The sequence below is a fragment of the Trachypithecus francoisi genome, unplaced genomic scaffold, assembly GCF_009764315.1.
Source record: "Trachypithecus francoisi isolate TF-2019V2 unplaced genomic scaffold, Tfra_2.0 Lachesis_group5, whole genome shotgun sequence".
Lineage (NCBI taxonomy): Eukaryota > Metazoa > Chordata > Mammalia > Primates > Cercopithecidae > Trachypithecus > Trachypithecus francoisi.
Window position 1 is genome coordinate 35,571,228 of NW_022681470.1, and position 24,231 is coordinate 35,595,458.

At 33.9% G+C, this 24,231-nt stretch overlaps 2 protein-coding genes across 4 annotated transcripts in view; one reads left to right on the forward strand and one right to left on the reverse strand.

Moving 5' to 3' along the window:
- The window catches only part of RALGPS2 (Ral GEF with PH domain and SH3 binding motif 2), a 187,337-nt gene that overhangs the window by 112,908 nt on the left and 50,198 nt on the right, over positions 1–24,231 (forward strand). The gene's annotated exons all lie outside the window — the stretch shown is intronic.
- Positions 979–22,301, reverse strand: ANGPTL1 (angiopoietin like 1). Of its 2 annotated transcripts, XM_033200594.1 has the most exons (6): positions 21,629–22,300; positions 19,993–20,102; positions 15,862–16,695; positions 4,873–5,066; positions 3,905–4,175; positions 979–2,571 (listed from the first exon to the last, which is right to left on the reverse strand). In XM_033200594.1, exons 3-6 carry the CDS (start codon positions 16,667–16,669, stop codon positions 2,384–2,386), a joined length of 1,461 nt encoding a protein of 486 aa, XP_033056485.1. In that variant the 5' UTR covers positions 16,670–16,695; positions 19,993–20,102; positions 21,629–22,300; the 3' UTR covers positions 979–2,383. The 2 variants fall into 2 exon arrangements, with proteins under 2 accessions (XP_033056485.1, XP_033056486.1); XM_033200595.1 differs by lacking the exon at positions 19,993–20,102 and having other exon boundaries at positions 21,629–22,301.

Here is a 24,231-nt window from a genome sequence, read left to right on the forward strand (position 1 = left end):
GCAAGCAATTCTCCTGCCTCAGCCTCTCGAGTAGCTGGGATTACAGGCACATGCCACACCTGGCTAATTTTTGTGTTTTCAGTAGAGATGGGGTTTTACCATGTTGGCCAGGCTGGTCTCGAACTCCTGAACTCAAGTGATCCACCTGCCTCGGCCTCCCAGAGTCTTGGGATTACAGTCTTGTAAGCCACCGTGCCCAGCCCAGATATTGTTTTTAAAACACATTTGTTAATCACATACTCTATGCAAGGTGCTATGATTTGTATTGCAGAAAGTACGTAGATCAGTAGTAATAATATGATAGTTTAAATCTACTGAGTACTTACACGTGTCAAGCATTATTCTTAATGTTTTACCTGTACTAACTCATTTATTTGATCGTCACAAAAACCACATGAGCTAGATATTATACCCCATTTTATAGACAGGAAAGCTGAGCCAGGAGTTTATAAATTGCTCAAGGTAACACAACTAGCAAGTGGTAGAGCTGGGCCACGGACCCAAGCAGTTCTGACTTCAGAACCTGCACTAACTATCATATAATACCACTTCTTATTTTCTTCTCTCAAGAAATTTAGTTGCCCAAGTTATTATGCTGTCTAGGAACTTCAGAGTAAAATAAATCAGCTCTCTGAAGGAGAGCAGAATGGGCCCATTGGCTAAGGCAGTTTAGCATTCAGCCTAGTTTTCCAAGGTTGTGTGTTGACTTTCACATTCTAGTTTTAATAATGTTCTTCTGTGAAAATTCTGTAAGACTTGTCTTTGATAAAGTTTTGGATGTTTAAATGAAATGATATAGTGCTTTCAATAACTGAGATGCCTTGGTAAAGTTTTATTCACTTAAGATTTGGTATAGCAGTTAGATGCCCAGTTCCTTCCAGGAATCTTATTACAGATTCTTCAGTTCTGGAGGAAGAGGAGAGGGACTGAAAAACCAGTTTAAGAGGACCACAGGTAAAACAAATAATAATGCCACTATGAGGTTTGGATATTTTGTTTAGTTTGTTTCACCAGAAGTTTTATTTTGAGATGTGGTAGATGAAAAACATTGGTCATGTTGATGGACTTGAGTTGTCCAAATGATTATCTTCACATTAAACCATTCCCATGCATAGTTTGCCTCACACATTTCAATTCAAGATTTTCTTTTTGCTTAAGCAAAAGTTTCATGAGCTATCTTTAAAATTTTAACTTCACAAATAAATTAAGGGAAGGTCACCTATAAGCAGTGAATATATGTTTCTGGAAGGAAATTGTTCCAGAAGTCACTAGTAAAGTTGTTGATTGCAAGGACACTGTGAGACTAAGCATTATACACACTGTAAAATGAAATTAGCAGTTTGGACTAGCTGTGCCCCTGTGGCTTCTGCTCTGGAGCTGTTGAATTCTCAGTATTGGGAAAACAGCCAACAGTTCCTTGAATTTTAGTCCCACCTGTTCAAAGTATGCACTAATACTTGGAAAGCTGTCCAAACTTTCTGATTTGAATTGCAGATAGGTTGAGGTTTGTTTTCTTTATAATAGTAAGATCAGTAAATTAGAAAAAAAGTAGTAATAAATTAGAATTATAATTCAGATCTGTAGCACACTAAATATTCTGCATTTTTGTAATACTAATATTTTACTGACTCTAAAACTACATAAAATGCATTTCTGGAGATTTTGGTGTTCAGCATATCATATGAAGAAATACGAGAAAACAGAAATTCATTCATAGATTTGTCTTTATAAATTGACCATTTAAATAATGCATGCATTATTTGTGGGGATTTTTTATTTTTAAAAATGATATGTGTTTAATACTATGGGTCATGTTGTTTTGGGAAAATCAGCATAGGATATGTTGTTAAGAATTCAGATTTAATCATTCCATGTGGAAGGCACAAATTCAGTTTGAAACAGCTTTTATTCAATGGAAGAAGTATTTTCTATTGGCAAAACTAGAGGTTTCTCCCTAATTTTCTGTCTATATTTTTATAAATAAAATGCATTATTTGGCTGAAATTTTTAAAAAATTTTTTCACTAGAAGTTAGAGCAATCTTAGATTTTAAATAAATTGTTAAGTATCTTGAACATGTTATTTAGTTATGATTTAAAATATAGCTAAGATTTGCAAATATTTACATTTTAGGAAACAAACTTTGTATTTAGTCAACATAATTTTTAAAATAATTAGGACGTGGATACACATAATTTTCTGCAGTAATTGACAACAGATGAAACTACATTTATAGATTCCCCTTTTATAGTTAAGGTAAAATTCATTTAAAAAACTGTATGTGTAGAAATAAATTGTGCCAGGTAATATACATGTAACATTTACATTTTTAAGAACTGAAAAGTACAAAGTTCTGTGTCATTTAAATTGGCGAGTGTCTCTCTTCAGTCAATAGGCTTGATCATCATCTGAACTGCTCTTAAGGAGTATGACCCGCCTCTGTATTCGGCCCAGAAAATTCCATCTTGGTGCTTGCTTCTGTAATGGCCTCCTCTGTACCATACTCCATTTAGGTTAGAATGTGCACAGGCATTGTACCACCAGCCTCCTTTATGAAAGTGGGCGCAGTTTCCTTTGAGGAAAAAGTATAGATATAAACGTAAAAGTTTCTTCTGGGTGTGGTACTCTGCAATCATCAAAAACTTATTCTGTCTTTAATTTGAACTTCCCTTACTAATTCCAGTTACCTTTATGTTAGCAGTTTTAAATGTCTTCACTTATTTTATTGCTGTTGCATCAACTACTTGAAAGATTACTTGAATTGCCTTTTTTTAAATCTTGCTCTTTGCTTGCTTAAAATGTGCCTTTTTAAAAAAAGGGAGGATTTAATTTTCTAGGTAGAGTAGATGCAAGCAGTGTTTATATGTGAAAGAGTTACAGAGGAAGAAATTGGGAAGGAAAGATACAGAAGAAGGTAAAAGTCTGAGGAAAACTGAATTTTCAAAATAAAATAGCAAAAAATAATACAAAGTAAAATAAAACCAGCAGTCAAATGAGTTTCTGTAAATAAGACATAAGTTATGGTCATATCTCTCTTCTTTTCTTGTTTACCAGTGTGAAATTGGTTAAAATAAAGACCTGTGTGCTGTTTGCCAAAATACAGCTGGAGAGAAAAACCAGTTTGGGGCAGGGATAGGGGAGAATTGTTGGGGGGGAATCTGTTTTTCAGGACCAGAAAGCTGGGTTAAAAAGTCAAAAGCATATGAAAACTAAATTTGAAATTATGTGGATGGTCTAGTTGTTTCTTCCTAATGAAAATATTAATTTCCCCTCTGAATCAAGCTTTTTTGTTATTCCTGTGCCACGTGTCACAGTCATCTTGGTTTTCCCCCTCAAAGAAATGCTCTTACACCATGTATCCAGATGGCTTGCGAGTCTTTATTCAAACGTTACTTTCTCACAGTAGCTTTTCCTGGCGAACCCATATAAAATAGCCCCCATCCCAGGCCTTGCTGCCCACCACTTTCTATTTTCTTACTCAGTTTTATTTTTGAGAGTACTTATTGCCACCTAACAAATTGTTTTGTCTCTCCTCCAGTGAGTAAGCTCCAAAGGGCAGGAACTTTGTTCACTGTTAATATCCCCAGCACCTACAATAGTGCCTGGCACATGGTAGGTGTTAAGTTGTTATGAATTGCAGGCACTTGCACTTTATTTCCAGATGAATGTGTTTCTGTTTTGCTTTGTGTTTTTTTCCTAGAACTTTGTTTTTCACATAGATCACACTTTGGGATTGCCTTATAGAAGAGATCTTAAAAGTTATTTCTTTCAGTAGGTTATACTTCCTGTCACAGTGACCAAAACTGACCTTTTTGAAAAGACTTTAGTAGCATATATATTAGTAGATTCTATTTAATGTATAGAAGATGATTATTCTACAAAGAATGAAAGTTTTTCATACTTACCTGCATACATATCTTTATCTCTGTCCAGTGTGGTGAATTGTTTACCATTATGCCACATCATAGAATCCCCTGCATTTCCCTGGTAAGTTCCCAGGCGCAGTCTGTAGAATTCACTTTCGGGTTCCAGACGAAAGCTGCTGTATTCTGCATAGACTTTTTTATCACTCCAGTCTTCTAATTCAATCAGTAACTTGTAATTATCTTGATTGCTAAGCATATAGATATTTTCCAGTCCAAGCCAATATTCTCCGTCGATGTTTCCAAACCCTTTCTGTTAATAAGTGAAGAAACATGAGTGCATAAATAAGTATATAGTAAACATTTTTATACATAAGTGTTAAACATTCAATAGCATAAAGATGTTGGCCATTTAAGTGGTAATGTGAGCCTCCATTTTAGTTGGTCACTTGAGGTTTATAAGCCACACATTGTCATTCTGGGTTTTTTTGTTGTTGTTGTTGTTGTTTGCGTCTAATGTGTCAGTAATCATTTGCAGACCTAGCTTCAAATCCTACAAATTAAGACAAAGGCAAATGAGAATAAAATTTTTCCATAGCTACTAAAAATATTAGCTAGTATACTACCCAGATCCTTAAAAAGGGTTCCTGGTCTCTCTCATGTTCATTTAAAGAGCCCAACATTTCTTTCCTAATAGTAATTTTTATAATTTTTTAAAAATTATAAATAAATAGTAATTTTTTAGTAATTTTATACTTAAAGTAGTAAGTATAAGTCATCCAAACTGAAAGGGATCATTTTAAAGTATATCTTCTGTTTTCTTTTTACAATTTAATTTTCACTTTAAAACTAGAGACGAGAATCATTTTTTTGACAGATGTAGATAATGAAAAAAGATATGGATAGTTATTTTTAACTGTGTGTCTTATTTATTGCATAGCATCTTGTTTCTTGCATTATTGCAAGAATGGGTTTGTTTTACCTCCCTTAGGACTGCATCACTGATTTACCTTATAATTTTCCCAATTTCTGAAGAAGTTGACAGAGCCATCTGTTCTTTTCTGAATAACAGTCCAACCCCCAGGATCCAAACTGTTTTCACACCATAACTGCATTGGTCCATTGCTGTTTTCAGGTTTAATCATATAAATCCCACTGACCGAATGCCCAGCTTCTTTTGCTTGCTGACAGTCTTTGAATGGTCCTATAATTTAAATATCATTTATTATCAGCAAACTTAATATGAGAAGAGACGTATTAAAAGTTTTTAATCAAGATTCTTACCTTTGTGTCTTTGTTTACAGTTAACCACTGTCTATCATATATACAATATTATAAAATATAAACTAAATAAAAGGGTGACTCCAGTTCTATCTGGAACATTAATTTGTTTTGTTTTCATCTGTTCTTTTCTTTGTCCATATATATATATATTTTGTATTGTTATAATCCTAATACATGTAGAAAATTGGATTGTCTTAACATTTTCATTCAGCTCTAGTCTCCATTCTGGCTGCATAATAGTCCTTGACATTGATATATTTTTATTCCTCTATCATTGGACATTGAGGTCTTATGATTTTTGCTATTGTAAAAACACTGCACAAAGTGTCTTCATTCTTATTGAATTCATTTTTTAATATTATAAAAATGCTGAGGGATCGATCTACTGGATCAGAGGATATCAACTTATTCATAGTCCTACATAGTACCCAAGTCACAGTTTTGGAAATTTGATTTCAGTGGAACATACTAGTACCTTGAAATACTCATTGCAAATGGGGTCAGTCAAATAAGTTTTAGAAATGCAAAATATTATGTTTCCCTTTTGGAAATTCTCAATGTGCATTCACATATTAAAGACTGAGAAGCCCTGAAATGAACCAGATGCCCAAACTCATAGAATCTTAAATTTCCCCCAACAACACTTACTAACAGCCCATAAGAATACATTTCAGGAATGTTAGCATAAATGCCTATCTAAAGAGTTGTATCAATCTATATGACTAATGCTAGTTTTCTCATTTAACCTACAGTTATCTGGTGATACTTTATAAATGTTCTAGAGATAGAACAATTAATTAAGGTCATGGATCATAGAAGATGGTAAACCCTAGACATAAATCCCTATCTAATCCCAGAGTCTCTGCTCTGAACTGCTGTGTTGCATGCATTTGCCTTCATGTTATTTCATAGTTTTAGGTATTTCCATTTTTAATCCACTAATAATTTCTTCAAATTTTACAAATTTTGTGAAATTGCTTTTAGGGTTTCTGACTCTTGAACTTGCGATTTCCACATTTTTGGATCTAGTAAATATTCTTTAGTTTCATCCTTCTCTAGTGTTTCAAGCCTTTTTTATAAACATGCAAAATATATTAACGGATTAGAAAAAAGAATTACCCTAAAGATCTCTTAGAACAAAAAATGTATAAAAATTCTGATTGTCAAATTTTATATTTTACTAGAAATATATGAGAGTTCAGTCAAGTAAAGTCCTTACAAGAATTTCTGTACTATAAGGTTAATAGGATTGTTGAAATTTTGAGAAATGTGTTATCTGTACTTTGCCAGATATTTTCAGTATTCCTTTTGGGTCTTATTGGGATAGAGTTAATCTCATTGGGTAGTTCCACAACTATAACAATAGAAGGGGTTCTTAAGAGACTACGAGCTCTTCCTTGTAGATTGTTCCTTGAGGACAGAGACTTTTTTTTTTTTTTTTTTGACTTCATGTCATCAGTGTTTAAACCCTTAGGAAACTGTCCATAATTTTTGGTTAATTAAATTACTCATTTTAAATACAAGGAAATTGAAAACTACACACAAAAATCAAGAGGACAGCAGTTGCTCTAGTCCACATGTTTATTATAGTTCATTGATATTTTTCTGTCTTAAATTTTTAAAAATTATAATGCAATGTCCATAAGTAGACTAGTAAAAATTAGAGAAACTGGAAAGCCTTATTTATGGTGTCTTTCTTGGGTTATATTTATTTTAAGCATTGTATTTTTTAGTTCTAGAGTTTCAATTTGATTCTTTTTTTCATAGTTTTTCTCTTTTGAGATGCCCTATCTTGCATTCATTATAAACGTATTTTCCTTTAAGACATTGAAAATAGCTATAACCACTACTTTAAAATTACTGTCCTTTCAGTTCCAAGTTTGCTGAGTTTTTATCATGAATGGATTTTGGATTTTTTCAAAGGCTTTTAAAATCTTTTTTAATTTCTTTTCTAACTAGACACATCACAGGAATCAAAGGCTTTTTATCTGCCTACTGAGATGATGATAGGGTTTTTCTCTTTGTTGTTGTTAGTACACGAATTACATTGAATATACATATATATTATATCTAATCTATATTAGAACAAAAAAGTGTATATATTAGAAGAAATATATAAAATATGTATATTAGAACAAAGAATGTATAAAAATTCTTATTGTCAAATTTTATATTTTAATAAAAATATGTGAGAGTTAAGTTCTTATAAGAATTTCTGTACTATAAGGATAAGAGGATTGTTGAAATTTTGAGAAATGTGTTATCTATACTTTGCCAGATATATATACACACACACATACAAACATACATACACGCACATACACACACACACACACACACACACACACACATATATATAAATGGTTTTGGGTTTTGTTTTTTTGGAGCCTGTTGCCCAGGCTGGAGTGCAGTGGTATAATCGTAGCTCACCACAGCCTCGAATTCCTGGGCTCAAGTGATCCTCCCACCTTAGTCTCCCAAGTAGCTAGGACTACAGGCACGTGCTACCATGCCTGGCTAATTTTGTTTTTTTTTCTGGAGAGAGGGGTCTTGATATGTTTCCCAGGCTGGTCTTGAACTCCTGGTCTCAAGTGATCCTCTGACTTCAGCCTCCCAAAGTGTTGGAATTACAGACATGAGCCACTCCACCCAGCCTTTACATTGATTGTATTTTGAATGTTAAACCAACCTTGTGTTCCTGGGATAGACTCAACTTAGTGAAAGTATTCAGAGCCCTTAACAGTATACCTAACAAAGTAGTCATCATCGGTAATTGTCTGTTCTTTCGTTTCTCTTTTATTCCTCATCTTAACACATAATTGTAGCTTATTTAATAATTTAAGTAGCTTATTTAATATCTGCTTATTTAATAAATTTAATATAACTCATCAAAGATGAATGTACAGTCATTTCTACTACAGATAAATATTACTGAAAAACCTCATGTTCTGCAAATACATGCATTAAAAATAGTAGCTAATTATAGCTATTAACATAATTTATATCCAGCTGCAGTTACCTGTGGCACAAAACATTAATATGTTTGGAAAAAATCCCATGTAAACCAGTATAACCTCTCTGTTTTGCTACCGCTATTCTCCTTTTCACTGGTCACATATGGGCTGCTTCACATTATAGGGAACATGCATTGTAGTCAAGTAGGAGGAAGGGTAAAAAGCCTATATTTCAGAAACGATGAAATTTACAGAATTTTAATTTCTTATGTGGGAGTGAGATAGAAGGAAAAGTGAATTATGACTCCCAGGTTCATTCTTAGATTATTTCGTGTAATGCAGGTAGTATATTTGTTTACTTACAGTAGTCATAGGCAAGGACTTTATCTTTCAGTGTGTATTCACAGTTTGAGCCCCCTTAGAAATTCAGATATGTAGTTACAAAACTACGTGATTCCTAGTAGGCATGGTTCCCAGAATTCCGTTAATTCTGCATTATTCTTTCAAGAAATGTCCTTTCTGCATCTACTATAGGCTAAGGACTGTTTTAGGCTCAAGGGATAAAGAAACAACCTTAGAGTCAAGTGCAGGGTGGGAGAAGTCGCAAGAAAGAGAGAATTCCACTATAATATGACAGGTACTTGGATGGAGTTATGTAGGACATGTGGTAGCAAAGTCTAAGAACTAGCTGAGATCTCTAAGGAGCATCGCTCTTACTTTAAAACCTGTTAGTATTGTAGTTAATGCACACATGAAAGTAGTTTTGTTACAACATATAAATATTTATCTCATTTTGTAAATTTGCATATTCTGTAAATGTTATCTTTGTATTGCTTATTCTATGAATATCATTTTCATAAATGTTTACTATGCATTCATTTGAGTATAGTTTTGACAGTTTACATTTAAGTATATATTCAAAGGTTGGACTTTTATTAGGTTATTTGCTTTGCTACAGAATATTTAGAAACATCAGTGTTCTGAATGTTGACAGAATATTTGTCAAGTATCATTTGTTCCATAGAGCTATACTCATTTTCTGCTATTTAATAGACACTCAGATGTTTAAAGCCAAATGGAGAGTTCTGAGTTTTCTGAATCCAACTTTGATTTGATAAGACATCAATTATGCAAATTTAAGATTATCTTCAGCTTTAATTTTCAACCCATTTTTTGCAGTGGGCTTTGTGTTTACAGTTGGATATCTACTAGACTTAGGAAAATGTAGTTGAAGTTCTTTTCCAGAACATATGGATAAAATTTAGCAGTGCATAAAGCTACTTTTTTCTCCTCAGTAAAGATATTAAATATCAGAATTCAATATTTATTTGTATTTATAAACATACCATTAACCTGTCCTAGTCCAGTGTATATTGTTGATCCTAGCAGAAATATTTTCTCAGTAATACTTGCAAATCCTATTTACTTTCTGCCCTAAAATTAGACTTATCTATTGTCCCTATCTTAAATGTTTTCACTGCTTTTTCTGTACCATAAAAAACATTGCTTGATAGAAATTGTTAAATGACAAATAGAACATTTTAAGCTTTATTCTTGAGAAGCCAGATTTAATTTACAGGTTTGCATATTTTCAGAAATAAATTGATCGATATGTGAATCAGGAATTTGTTCATGGTGATTCAAAAGGTATAAACTGGAATTACCTTTCTTTTAAACTAAGCATAGTATTAACTTTTTTTTGCAAGAGTCTTCTCAAAGCAGGCAACTGGAATTCTGTACATTGAATTTGAAGAACCAATCTCTCTGTTCCTCGGTTTATGTGAGGATTAAAGTTTACATAGGGCTAATGAAACCATATTAATACCTCTGATTTATAGAAAGAAAAATGTTGACCAGTCATGCCATATTATTTCCCAAGACGTATTTATTAAGAACCCATATCTTGAATAGAACAGTGAGTTAAAAAAGAAAAAAGGATTTCATACTTTGAATAGCAGCTTTACTGGGAGCCATCTGTAACATATATGTTCTTTTTCTGTAAAAAGAACTTTTTAATTATAAAATTACAAAGAGAATCCTTTTTGTGACAAGAGAAACAGTAAACCAATTCAGAGTTTTCAAATTATTGGTTACCAAGTAGGATCTTCTGAGAGGTAAACTTTTAAGTTGGGTTGTGCATTAACTTTCAGATAAATATATTCAATATTTCTGAAGTGGGAAGTTTGAGACAAATACTTTCTAAAGTGACAGTAGGGTCTTTCTGTAATAATATGAATTACTTAATTTATTAATCTGTATGTTTAAACTGTGTTTAGCAAACCAAACTTATTTTTTTTAATTATTAAAGAATTTATCAATTATTTTCTCATAACTGGCTAATACAGACATTTTCCAACAGCACGTTGGCTTAACTAGTTTTTTTGTTTTATTTGTTTTGTATTAAATGTTAGTATAAGTATTCCACTGAAACCAATTATTCCTAAAAAGTGTGTTAAGAAGCATTATAAATAATTTGAAAAATGTAAATATTTGGTGATTTAAAATAACCCTACCACTAAAAAGCATATTTTTAGTTTCTAATGACTACTTTCCAAGTTTAACTTTTTTTGTTTGTTTGTTTGTTTTTGAGACGGAGTCTCACTCTGTCGCCAGGCTGCAGTGCAGTGTCATGATCTCGGCTCACTGCAACCTCCGCCTCCCGAGTTCAAGCGATTCTCCTGCCTCAGCCTCCCAAGTAGCTGGGATTACAGGCGCCCGCCACTACAAAGTTTTAACTTTTTAAGCTTACCATTTATGTCCTCATAAACCTAATATGACAAGGAAAGACACATAAAGGGAAGTGTATAACATATGTAATAATTAATGGTGGTCAAACCATGCCAGATCATACACAAAACACTTCTACCTGCACCCCCTCGTTTAATCATCACAACAATTTATTTACAAAAGAGGCAACTGAACCCCAGAAAGCTTCGCCAGAATCCAAGTTTACTGATATTCAGATCTATGCTTTTACACATGGTGAAGGAACTTTCTCCACTCAGCTCTCCTACAAGGAATAAACTTATTTTTACAAATACGCTATTTGTAAAAGAGTAATGTTTTATTTTATAAAAGACTAACCCAAAATGCAGGCACCAAATAACATTAACAGTTAAGAATTTCATTGATTGCAACTTGTCAGGCTGATTATTACATGCTCAAACATTTTGTTTTTAAGGTAGAGAAGAAGGTAATGTGTTTGAAAAATGTTTTTTATCTGAATAAACATGGGTTTTTTTGAGGTAGATTTTTCTTATAACCATTTTTAAAGAAAATAAAAGATTGTCATAACACCTTTTATAAAATGTGATATGCATAATAATTTACCATCTTCACCGTTTTTAAATGTACAGTTTATTGGCATTAAGAACATTTATGTTGTACAGCCATCACCACCATCCTTCTCCAGAACTCTTCATCTTGCAAAACTGTAACTATTAACCATTAAACAACTGCCCATTCACCCTCCCCATAACCTCTGGCAACCACAATTCTACTTTCTGTCTATGAATTTGACCACTCTAAGTACTTCATATAAGTAGAATCATACAGTGTTTATCTTTTGTAACTGGCTAAACACCTCTTAAAATATACACTGTTGTATATTTTCACCTTATGCATGTAGAGACTTTAGAATGACCACGTACCTACATGTAAAGTACAGTAATAGGAATTTCTTGGTGCCAGAGCATACATAAGTACACCAGTAGCCATCCATCTTTACCCTTTTTGTGCAAGCACCTTAACAGCCTGAGACATCTTTTTCCAGGGACGTAAAAATAACATAAGTGAATAATTGAGCACATTATGTAAAGAAAATAGCCAGCCTATTTGTTGTTGCTTGTAGTAATTTAATTTAGTAAGAATCACATAATACTAGAATTTGAAAAGGATATTAGAATAATCCAGTCCAGCACTCTCACTGGACACATGAGAAAACACAAACTGGCAGTGACTTACCCAAGGTTACATAACAAAAGTAATGGTGGAACCAGGCGTTCTTAATTCCATGCTCTTTCCCTTATGTGTTCATTAATGTACTCATTAGTGTAGTAATTCTTACGGTGTAGCAAATTATGCCTTTGAATTTAAGAGATCAACATTTATAGAATAAAATAAGTAAAAAGTTAATGTTTACATAAAACAAATAATGAATAACAGAAAAAAGTTACATGCCCTTAATTTTTGCATTAAAGAAAAGTTTATTGGGGATAGGTTCACCATTTTTTCATTAAAACAAAATGTGTTTAAGAGGACTTTTGACATACTAAATCCCTAACATGAGGTTTAATTCTGTAGCATTAGTGGGTTTTTTTTGTACTAATGCTCAGTCTGTAATAAAACATAGAATTGGTTTCATTTTGTATAAACATTTTCTTAGAAAAGTTTGTCAGTGTTTAAAAATGTGAATAATGATTTCTGCTAGAATTGGTTATGCCATCTACTCAAGCTTCAGGGATCACGTAGAATACTCCTTGGCAGTTGTCTTCATACTTACATAATCGTATACCTCATCAGTTAAAAAAAATTCACACAACTCAATTATGTTTGTTTATAACTTATGTATACAAACTACTGATAAATTATGTAAAAGCTTACATAAAACAAAATTTTTAAAGGATATCAAAAGCAATTTTTTTTTCTGTTTTTCATTTCTGTACCCAGTGGATCACTTAATACACTGCATTTTCCTTTGGAAATCAAAGGGGTTGAGGTTTGTTTTTTGTTGTTGTTATCGTTTGAGTCTCACTCTGTCACCCAGGCTGGAGTGCAGTGGTGCAATCTCAGCTCACTACAACCTCCGTCCCCCAGGTTCAAGTGATTCTCCTGCCTCAGCCTCCTGAATAGCTGGGATTACAGGCACGCACCACCACGCCCAACTAATTTTTGTATTTTTAGTAGAGACAGGGTTTCACCATGTTGGCCATGATAGTCTCAAACTCCTGACCTCAAGTGATCCCATCTGCTTCAGCCTCCCAAAGTATTGAGATTACAGGCATGAGCCACCATGCTCAGCGAGGATATTGATAATGATCATTATTTACCTAATTTAATGATACTCTGGCCTATTGCTACTGTAACTTTGAACAAATCCAGTATGATATAACATATTACTTTCAAAAGGGTCTTTGGAATGACAATTTTAAGAAACTCTATAAAAATGTTACCAAATCAGCTAACACATATTTAGCAACTGCAGATAAGTATGAGATGAGACACAGTAACCATCTACCAGGAAGAAGCTTATACTATAGTTGAAAAGCATCTTAGTTAGATGTATTCTGAGTGTAGTAAAGATAACTGATAATTCAAGAGGCACTATACAAAATGTCTTACATGTGTTACAGAGAGTAGAGGTGAGGTATTCATGGAAAGGAACAGTCACTTCAAACCTGTGGGAGTCAACAAGGGCCTCAAGGAGGAGTTGCATTTTATTTATTTATTTATTTGGTTGGTTGGTTGGATGGATGGATGGATGGATGGTTGGTTTGGCTTGAGCCTTATTCTTTGAGTAGGCAGAAAGCTTGGAAAATATTTAGGGGAAAATGAGTGGATTTATTTTATTGGAACAGATGGTTTTTGTGAAGGGAACTAGTGGAAGGTCCGCTAGGAAAGCAGGCTTGATTCTTTAGGAGGACATTATTCTTAGCCAGACTAAGCAAACTGGACTTTTTCTGTTTGCAGAAAGCAGATATGTAAGTAGTTTAAGAAGATGGGTCTGCTGGCAATGTAAATATATTTTGATGGAGAGAGAAAACAGAGTTACACCAGTTGGCAAGCTATTATACAGTTCATAGTAAGAACTAACATTTGAGTGCTAGGCACTGTTCTAAGCACTCTTCAATTGTTAAATCTTACGAGGTAAATACAGGTAAGGAAACTGAGGCACAGATAACTTTCTTTCCCCGAAGATCACACAGCTGGTAGCCTATGGAGTCTCTGCCTTCTGGCTGCTGCTGTGGATCATTTGAATGTAAACGAGAGTTCTGGCTTTGAATAGAAATGAGGGACATGCACACAAGAGACCAAAAAGGAGACATGGGTAGAATTCAGTGGCCTGTGTATGGGGCAGCTGGGGAAGTGTCAAAGATGAGCCAGCCTCATTTGGAAAGGGGTGACAACATTAATCAAAACAGAGATGTTGAGATCAAATGGTGAAAAGACAGTTAAATCTTCCAGAAGCATTCAGACCTACAAGTAGACAGATGTATAAATAAATAACTTCAATGTAATATCATATAGAAAACATGTTTAAGAAATAGTCAGTGATTTGGGGAAAGAGCCACCTAGGTATGTTTGTTTGAATCTGGGAAGTCATAACATCAAAGGTATTGTTTGAGTTAAGCCTTGAGATCTGCTAAATTGACAGATAAGCTGAAAGAAGGTGTTTCAATAAAGAGTAGCATTTGAGGTAATGATGAAATATCCAAATGCAAACATCTAGCTTTGGTTAAATCAGGAGGGAGAGCTCCATTCAGGAATCATCTGAGCAGTGGTGATACTTGAAGCCAAAATATTCTAAAGTAGAGTATCTTGAAGAAAGACTTGAAGGCATAGAAGGAAGAAGATGCCAGGGAAGGACCTAAAGAAGTAGGAAGGAAGGAAGAATATTAAAATGGAGAAGGCCAGGAAAGCAGGGCTGTGAATAGCCAAGTGGTATTCACTGACAGAGATGAAACCACTTTGTGATATATTTCTTTCTAGTTTTATTCATTGTTTTTATTGTTATTGTTTAAAATTACTTCATAGTATATATTTTATGACCTGCCTTTTCAATCAGTGAATGAGCTGCAATTTATTTACTCATTGCTTTGGGGCCTTTGGGTTTTCCCTTCCACTCTTAGAAAGCAAATCAGCTTGGGGATTCTGGGGAATGAGTTATAAGAAAATGGAAGCAAGTGTAAAATAAATATCAGAAAGTTAGCAGTGGGTTTAGCAAACTGAAACAAAGATGAATTATTCATCTTTGCTTTCTGGACAGCTAGATCAGTGACTGATATTGAATTCATGAAGAGAGAAAGAAATGAAATTTAAAAGTAGAGTTTGGAATCATGCATGATCAATGCAATAGTTTTTTTTATAGTAATGAACATTTATGTTTCTTAGGATACACAGTACTAATTATTTAGCCTTGGAAATAGGAGCGATACCTTTTCTTCTTGAGGCTGAGGGGAAGAGGTATGCCTTTTGTACAGATGCTTTCAAGATAAGAAAGAACAAAACTCAGGGCCTGATTAGACTTACTCAGTATGGTAGTAGATGAGTCATCTGCTGAGAGTGGAGATAATGAGGTGTGATTACAGCTTGAAGAGAGTGAAAGCAAAATTTTACGTGTTTCTTTTGAAGAAGATGATGGTACAAGCAGCAGGAGGTAAATAAAAGAATTGTCGGGTAGCAGCGATGACCCAGCTAGAAGCTGATAGGATGGTTATGGCGCACAGGAGTGGTTCGGAGGGGAGCATGGACTTATTCCTGTCTCAAGAATAGTATCCCCTCAATTATAAGAATTTGGATGGAAGACTGTTTTTTTTCACAGAGTACACTAAGTTTTTATAAACTCCTAGAAATTCAGAGCTGGAAGAGGAGATGTATTTAAGTTCAATTCTTGATGATATTAATAAAAAACAAAAATAGAAATTTTAATGTACGTGTATAACATCACAAAATGAAGAATAAGCATTTATTATGAGCATTGTTTCATAAAGCATAAAAATATTAACCTCATACTCCCATGTTTTACAGTAAGAGGTTACTCACCTTCATTGATGAAAGTTACCGGTGGTATCTTGAAAGGGCTTTTGGTGGGAGAAGTTGCCAGATCAGGTGGTGGCATTAAATCTCTGGGATAACCTGGATCCCTCTGAATCTCGTTACCTCCCAGCAGACCAGGAGTATACTGATGGCTGTTAGGAATATGTTGTGGCACCACCTGGACAAGTGGGGGAGACACATGGGTGTCTTGTCGGGAAAATATCCTCAAGCACTGTTCTTCCAACAAAGTGATCATCACAGATTGGTTATTGACAAGATCAGTCAAGGAAGCATATTTCACCTCTAGTTCCTTGTACCTTGTTGCCATCTTCAGCATTTCTGTGGTGACATTGAGGATTTTGTTTTCCAATTGGGAAAGTTCAAGTGAATTATCCCTCTTACGGATAATCTCATGTAATAGTTGCATGTAGAGTTGAGTAACACGAGAGTTCATGTTACGGCTTTCCTTTCTCAGCAGCTTTACCTCATTCACAATGTTTCCATCTACATCCACCACCAGTTGCAGAACATCTATCTCCCGCTTCTGTCTGGAGAGCACATCCTTCAGGTTTTCAAGGTCCATCCTGGTGATCATGTCTTTAATGGTACTTGCATCTTGCCCTTTGGTGTTGACACAGATTGGCCCTGTTATTCTTTGTTCAGGTACCAGGAATGTGTATGCACATTTCTTTGCTTCCTCTTTACCATCTGTGGCACGAGGGTATCTTCTCTGGTTTATTTTTTTAATTTTGAATTGTCCAACATCCACTAGTAAGAAGAATAGCACACCTAGGGTCCAGGTAAAAGCCTTCATTTTGAATTGAGGTTGTAAAATGATGTCTTTTGAAAAACAAATCGGTGAAGGGGAAAAAGCAAAAAGAATTCATGTTAATCTACATTAAAGTCAGTAATATTAAAAACTATCTGAGGGAAAACTGAATATTGGTGTTAATAAATTAGGCTAGAATTAACTTTATTAATTTCTTAAATTTAATATTAAGTTGTACTTTGGCATTTGTTTAAAAATTAGGTTTCAGAGAATAGCTCTTTCAGCTATCACCTTATTGTAATGCTTTTTATTCCCCAGTTTATTGAGCAGATTTTGGTCAGTGTCCACTCTGTGCGAAGGTACACTGCTAGTGCTGTTGAGGCTTTTGAGACCCTGATAAGATAGCTTTCTTACCTTTAAAAAGCTCATTACCTTAAGGCTATGAAAATGGTACACAGTATTTGTAAGGCATTAATTAAAACATTCTTGTCTAACCAGTATTACAATTACCAGGTGACTTTACTAACCAATGTTTTAGATTCATACCATGCGATTCCAATTAAATTGGTCCTCTGGAATAAAGGATGTCTTCTTCATTAAAATGTTCAATAAAGTTAAAGATTTTAGACAAATCTAAACCCAGATAGTTTTAGCATCATATGCTTTTTATTTTTATAGCATCTCCTTTTGGGATTAGTGACAGGTTTTAGAATGATAGAATGCTCACAGTCATTGTGGGTAATTATATTTCCTGAACCATAATTATATGTACTCTAAGCTTATAGATGATTCAGCAGGTTTGTTCTTCTAACAGAAGTTCTACTGAACTGTATTTTAGTAAAATGTTAGTAATTTTCTACATGCATTACCGAGGAAAGAAACATATCTATAATTGAATATGAATGTCAGAGTTGGAAATGCCTTAGAGACCCTGTCATTCAAGAACCTCTTTGTACTCTGTGCATGTTGAAGGCTAAGGCCACACGAGGATTAGAACCAGGTCTAGATCGGGTTCTCTGGCCCATAGTCAGTATTTATAGCAGCAGCACATATACTAAAATATGTGCTTGGAATGTTTCATTTTTGCTGTAGCAGATGAGAAATACTTCCTTATAGTACAAATTCTTCTGAGGTAACAGTTTCAAGAGCCAATACTTTTTCCTTTCTCTTTAGTTACCTCCCACAAAAGTAGCAGCAATGGGTAAGGTATGTTCACTCCATCAGATCTACTAACGAGCTGGTCTATTACAGGTCACTTTTTCACTCTTGCAAACTTGATACCTATCTGCCATTTTTGAAGGATGGCAGTGGATACCCTAAGACAGAGCTTTTCTGTCCAAATTTCCACATAAGTACCTGTTTCTTGATTTAAGAAACCAACTCCTAAGTCGTTTATGCCTGTTATTAATAACAACACACCAATAACAGTAATTAATGTTTATTGAGTACTTGTTCAGTGTTAGGCACTGTTTTATGCCATTTTCATGTTTTACTTATCACCACAACCCTATGAAGTAGATTATTATGATCCTCACTTTCAGATGGAAAACTTGGCATCCAAAAGTTAAATACCTTATTATCAAGAGTCACACAGGTTCATAGTGATGGAGCGAGAATTTGAATCCCGGCTGAGGACTTCAGAGTTCATGTTTTCAATCCCTTATGTTTATGTAGCTTAACACATGTTAACTATTTGCATTTACAACACTGAAGTAATGCTGTATCATTTTATAAAGGAGTAAAATCCTTGAGAAGCTAAATCACTCAAATGGGGTTCAAACCTTCTACTCCTAACTTTTCTAAACCTGTGATTTTTACCCTAGTCATGTCATAACCACAGAGGAGTCTTAAGTTTATGTTTCTTGTTTTTCACAGCCTTTTCCTGGTTTACATCCATTTTCATTGACTAGTTACTTAATTATGCAAAAGTATTTGTGGATAATTTTTGGTAGAATTTGTGTCCAAGTTCCGCCAAATCATTTTTTACATCTCAGACTTTTCTGCTGCAGTTTCTTTCCCTCCATATGTATTCTGTCAGCTGGTAGTTATATATCTAACCTATGATTATGGACCCCTCCCAAAAACAAAGGTCATGTCAATGAGATATAGACTCTTCTGCTATGGTCATGAAGACTACTGCTACTTTCACTTTCTAAAACCATGTTCTTTTGTTTTTGGTATTTTTCAGTTGAATAATGTCTTCAAAATGGGTAGATAATGAAAATAAGGCAAATATGGATGGAGTATGGAGAATTATTATTTTACTAACAAGAGAGGGAATGAAAACAAAAGATAGGGAGGCCATAACAATCTGTATTTCTATCGAGGCCTTCTTTTGCTGACTGATAGCCAAAGCACACGTGGGTATTTTTTTGGCTTTTTATGTTTTCGTAACTTGCTTTCTGACGTATATGGAAAATTTAGACAGAAACAGTCATCTATTTTATTTTTTAAAATACACTCTTACTATATATATTACCTATACCAAAAACCGATAAAATATTTATTATATCTCCAGATTCGTGGAATTTAGATATGGGTTATTTTAAAAACTAGGGACAATAAAACAAAAGCCGTCATCCTCCTGGGCACATGTATATCATTTTTCCTATATATTAATTTAATTTACCTACTGCTAAAGTCCGTTCATTATAATACTAGAATGGAAACTCTTAGATCATAAAATTATTTTACTTAAATAATATTTGCTATGAAATAAACTACCAAAGCAGGGAAAATGCAGGAAGTAATATAAAACTCTAAAACAAATAGAATTTTATGAGTAATACTCTGATTGAACAGCTCGTATTAATACCAGACACAGATTTTTATAGAACAGCTAAAAGTGCATCATCCAAGACTGCTGTTAGGACTTAGCATCAGTATTGTCATTGAAGAACAAAAAACACCAAAATGCTAATCTAAATTAAAATAAAAACAGCTTCCTTGTATGTATTCTGCCTTGGCTCATTGTGGTTCCTATAAGATTAAATCATAAGATAAATCACTGTTTACCACAAGAAAAAGTGATCTAAGCATTTAAAGGAGGTAACTAAAAGTTGATTTTTTTAAATAAATACAAATTTTTTAATAATACAAAAGTATTGGCTTCACTGTCACTTAAAGCAGGGCAAGGAGCCACATTTCTTAAGTAGTAGACTAGCTACGTCAGGAGTAAAGAACTGGTTTTAAAAATACATTTACTGTTACGTTTTCTAAAAACATTCTCTTATTTAATATTTTCTCACATATGTTCTGTTTTGAAGCGAAAGATCCATAAATCTATGTTACCTCATAAAACTTTCTGTATATGTTAAAATTTTCCTAGGCCCCAAGAGAATGTTATAAATTAGTTATAGAATACTTACGTTTAAATCTAAGTCTTTACTTAGTTGTTTTTAGAAGAGAAAAAAAGGTCTTCTATGCATTGGGTTAATTTTATTAGTAGCATTTCTCTTCATAGTTGCTATATTGCCAGCTAGTAGAGAGAAGAAACGAAAGTCAAGATTTGCCTCCTTTCAGATGGTAAACTCATAGAGGCATTTAACTGGCTGTGTCATGCACTGAAAACAACATGAGGCAACGAAGTTAAATTTATGAAGCATTCAGGATATGTTAGATAAAGAATTTCTAGATTGTGAAATATGTTCTGGGAAGAGACTTGAAAACAATCTAATCCCCTGGATGTATTTAAGAAAAGGATAAATAGTTATCTGTGTGATTTGGGGTTCAGATTAAATGCTTGCCTTAAGACAGTTTCAGTAAGAACTGAGGCTTAATGAAGTCCTGCACTTTCCATAGCATGTAACAATAAAAAAGAGAGATGGCAGTATTTCAGATCCACTATTGCTTGGGAATTTTGTTAGAATTTCTTGTAAAATGTGTGTTTAACAGAAATCCTGCCAGTATTTACAGTTTTAAATCTTTAAGGAAAGGACACGAAAGCAAAGTTGGAAAAAATTTTAGCTTTACCATTATTTGCTTGTTCAAGATTCTTTACCATTAATATCTTTAATTTTTACGAGGCCAAAGGAGCCCCAAATCTAACAAACTTAAGTGTCTTTGGCTTAAGGCATACTATTGGTAACGAGTAATTTTATCTTTAATAGTTTTTATAATGCATGTAAAAAAAGCTCCCAGATAGAATATTGAAAGAAACCTCTTATGTGTGCTTAACAAAATTATTTCTGTCTAAAAATATTACATATTTTTGGCCTTTTCGTCATGTATTTAATTAGTTACATCTTCTGGGTTCTTATTTTCTATTGTTAATACTGACTACTTACATAGTGCTTTTATGTGTGTATCAATAACTTAGCTTTTCCAAGTAATTCCATTTGTAGCAAGTTTAATTTCTGTCATCCAAATTAAATTACTGTTACATGTAAACCTGGAAAGCTATTTAAAATTTTGAATTGGAACAAGAAATGCCATAGATTACTCTTAAATCTGTACAAGAATTTCTGGTTAATATTTGGTTATACTGTAATTGAGATTTTGTTGCAAAGACTTTCAACTATTTTTGTATCTTAGCTTTGTTTTATGACTACACTCTGAGAAATCCAACAGTTTATGTATGTCTTCAGCACACACACTGTAGCTGCAGGAAGAGAAACTAATTGCGTTCACAACTATTTAGTTTGTATTCCTTTGTTTTTAATCATTGTGCTATAAACCTTATACATTTAATCTGTTACTTGTTAAAATTTCTTTCTACTGTCACTAAAGCACTTGTTTTCAGAAACCCAGCATGGCATGCATGTATCAATCTGTAATCATATACACTAAATATCATTAAATTGAACCTCAAATAATGCATTAGCCATCTCACAGTACTTAATGTTTTTATGTCAAGTTGCAAAATAAAACCTTTTTCAGATGAGATAAACTAGTATATTCTAAAGGTCTTTGTTTAGTAAAAGATTCTGAAATTTCTACTACAAATATAAAATAGTTATGCATTTACTATACATAATATTTATAAATAAAAGACATATTAAATACCTTTTTGATCTGTTGATACAGTGATTCCAGAAACTTGCTGCCCTTATTCTTGATTTTAAAAATCAGTGAAGTTTGTTCATCTGTGACTTTAATGGTAGCTGCATTTTTGTTTTGAACCGTTGAATCCAAGCTGTAAGAAGGAACTTCTTTTTCCTTTTACAATACTAATCAATTGAATTTGACAAGCCACCTGTGTAATTTTAAGTAGTATAGTAGAAGTTCTGGTCTGTGGGCCGTCTTTAATCCAGCAGAGAAAGCGCTGTGGCTTTGCTCTGTCTGCCACATGGAGAAATGCAGTAACCAGCTGCAGCTGACCCAGATTGTATATACAGTACCCCTGAATAGTGATTCCCTCTTTCTCAGTAGACTCAAGTTCAGCCCACATATTACATCACCAAAAATTACTGGAGACTGGGGGCGGGAATCTCCTCCTTAGGATTTCCTCTTTGTAGCCTTAAATAGGGGGGTGGGATCAGCAGGAGGTTGAATAGTTTCAAACAAGGAGAGATTGTGTGCAGGTTGAAGGAAGGGCACCATCTGGAAACAAACTATCATAGTTCAGCGGGCAATTATAAAACAAACATTTTAGTCTGCTGGCCAGAGATCTTTTAAGTTGAATACCGAAAAAAAATAGTGCTCAACTTCACTTAGAAGTAGTTGCAGGCTGATGAGTTTGGTTTTTGTTAACAAAGAACAAGAGCTAGACTTTGTCAGGAGGCAGCCACCTAAGTAATGTAATACTCTTTATAGCCTAGAAGAATTTGTAAACATTTTACTTATTAAGTAGCTAATGAAGGTTTTAAACTTAACAAGAAACTTGATGTTGTTGTAGTATGTTATGTCTTACTGTGTAATGTATCTTAAGATGAAACAGCTTTTATATATAATTACCAAACATGAGTGAAATTCTTTCAGATACTTAATACTTCTAAATATTAAAATTCTGGTGTTACATAATGTCATATCCTCCTATTCTACAAAATGACCTCTCTTCTCTGTATAAGGTCATTCTTGTTATTAATTGATGTGGTGTGGTTTAAAAACAAACATAACCCTGAACTGAGTAAAAAACAAGGAAGCTCTGACACTCCACTAGCTATGTGAACTTAGACAAATCACTTTACCTGCCTCTGGCAAGGTTCTTCTGCTATGAAAATAGGGTGTTGGAAGAAATTAATAAGTGTTAAGTACAACTATACTATTGTATTTCATTAATTGAAGAAATGTTAAGTAACTCAGTAGCTGAAGAAACACAGATTTAGGCTTAAGTAACTTAATTTAGCACTTAAGTACTAAGTAGTGGAACTGGGATTTGAATCTAATGCCAAAGCATTATGCCACACTGTCTGTCATTGATTACCTAGTTGCTGTAAGCTGCTTTTAGATAAAACTTTTGGGCTTTCTGTACATCCCTTCCTTATTGCTATAGCTTGTGCTGTTTTTCTCTTTCTGTTAGGCCACACTGTTGATCCACATCCTTTATTTAAAGTCTGAGCTTATTTTCTACCTCTTTCACAGAATCATTTCTTTGAATTCTATGCCATATATAGGTATACCAGAGGTTGCAAACACAAGGGCCTAGAAAGGCAAATGCTCACAAGAAGAATGGAGCAGGTAATAGAAGTCAGTGAAGTAAATCAGTAGTAAGATACTGGAGGGAAATGAAGTTTATGGCAAGTTGTCATCCTTTTGGTTGATTTAAAGGGATTTGCCTGCACCTTCTCAGCTGTACTTGTGGCCATGAAGGATTATGAGACAGTGTTGCCAGATCTTCCCATTATTCAGGAAAAAAGAGCCATTTAGATTTTTCCTGTAATACTTCCTGATTTTAAAACACATTGGGACAGATGTGCTGCCAGCTTCTGGCCTCTGATTTATATTATGTATCATTTCTTGAGCATTCGGTAATTATGTTGTAGTCACTAATGGTTTAAATCTGGGAAAAATAAGAGATAGTAAATTCTTCCTGAGCTTTTAAATTTCAGCAGTTTGGAGCTTTCTAGCTTGAGCACTTAGTAATATCACTAACCAGCGTAGGAAATTGGAATGACAGGTATTTAGGGACAAATTAAGGCTAGATATGTTAAATTGGAAATGAAATTCAGGATCTCAGTTATATAGAGAGGTTCAAAAGTCATCAGCAATTAGGTAGTAGCTAAAGCTATGGAACTAAGATACTAGAGAAAGTACATGTAGAATGTAAAGGAAGATTAATGACAGACCATGATACCAATTTCCAGGAAACCAGCTTCCAAGAAACATGAGGAAAAAGAAGAATGGTGAGGAAATTAGGGGAAAGATAGGAAAGTTCAAGGTAGGGAAAACCTGGGAACTAGAAGAGAATGGTTACAATACTGCAGAGAGATTACATAGGGAGGGGAGACCAAGAGAGCTGTTTTAAGACTTAGAATAAGAAAGTTAATAATGCCATTGCCAAAATAGGTGATAGATACAGATTTCAGATTACTTAGTGTGTTGAAGGGTGACTGGATAAAATTTAACTGACAAATTAGTGTCCACAAAACATCAAGAAATTAGAAATCCATAAGAAAAAGACAACCCAAAAGAAAAAATGGACAGAAACATTTATTACATAGAAATAT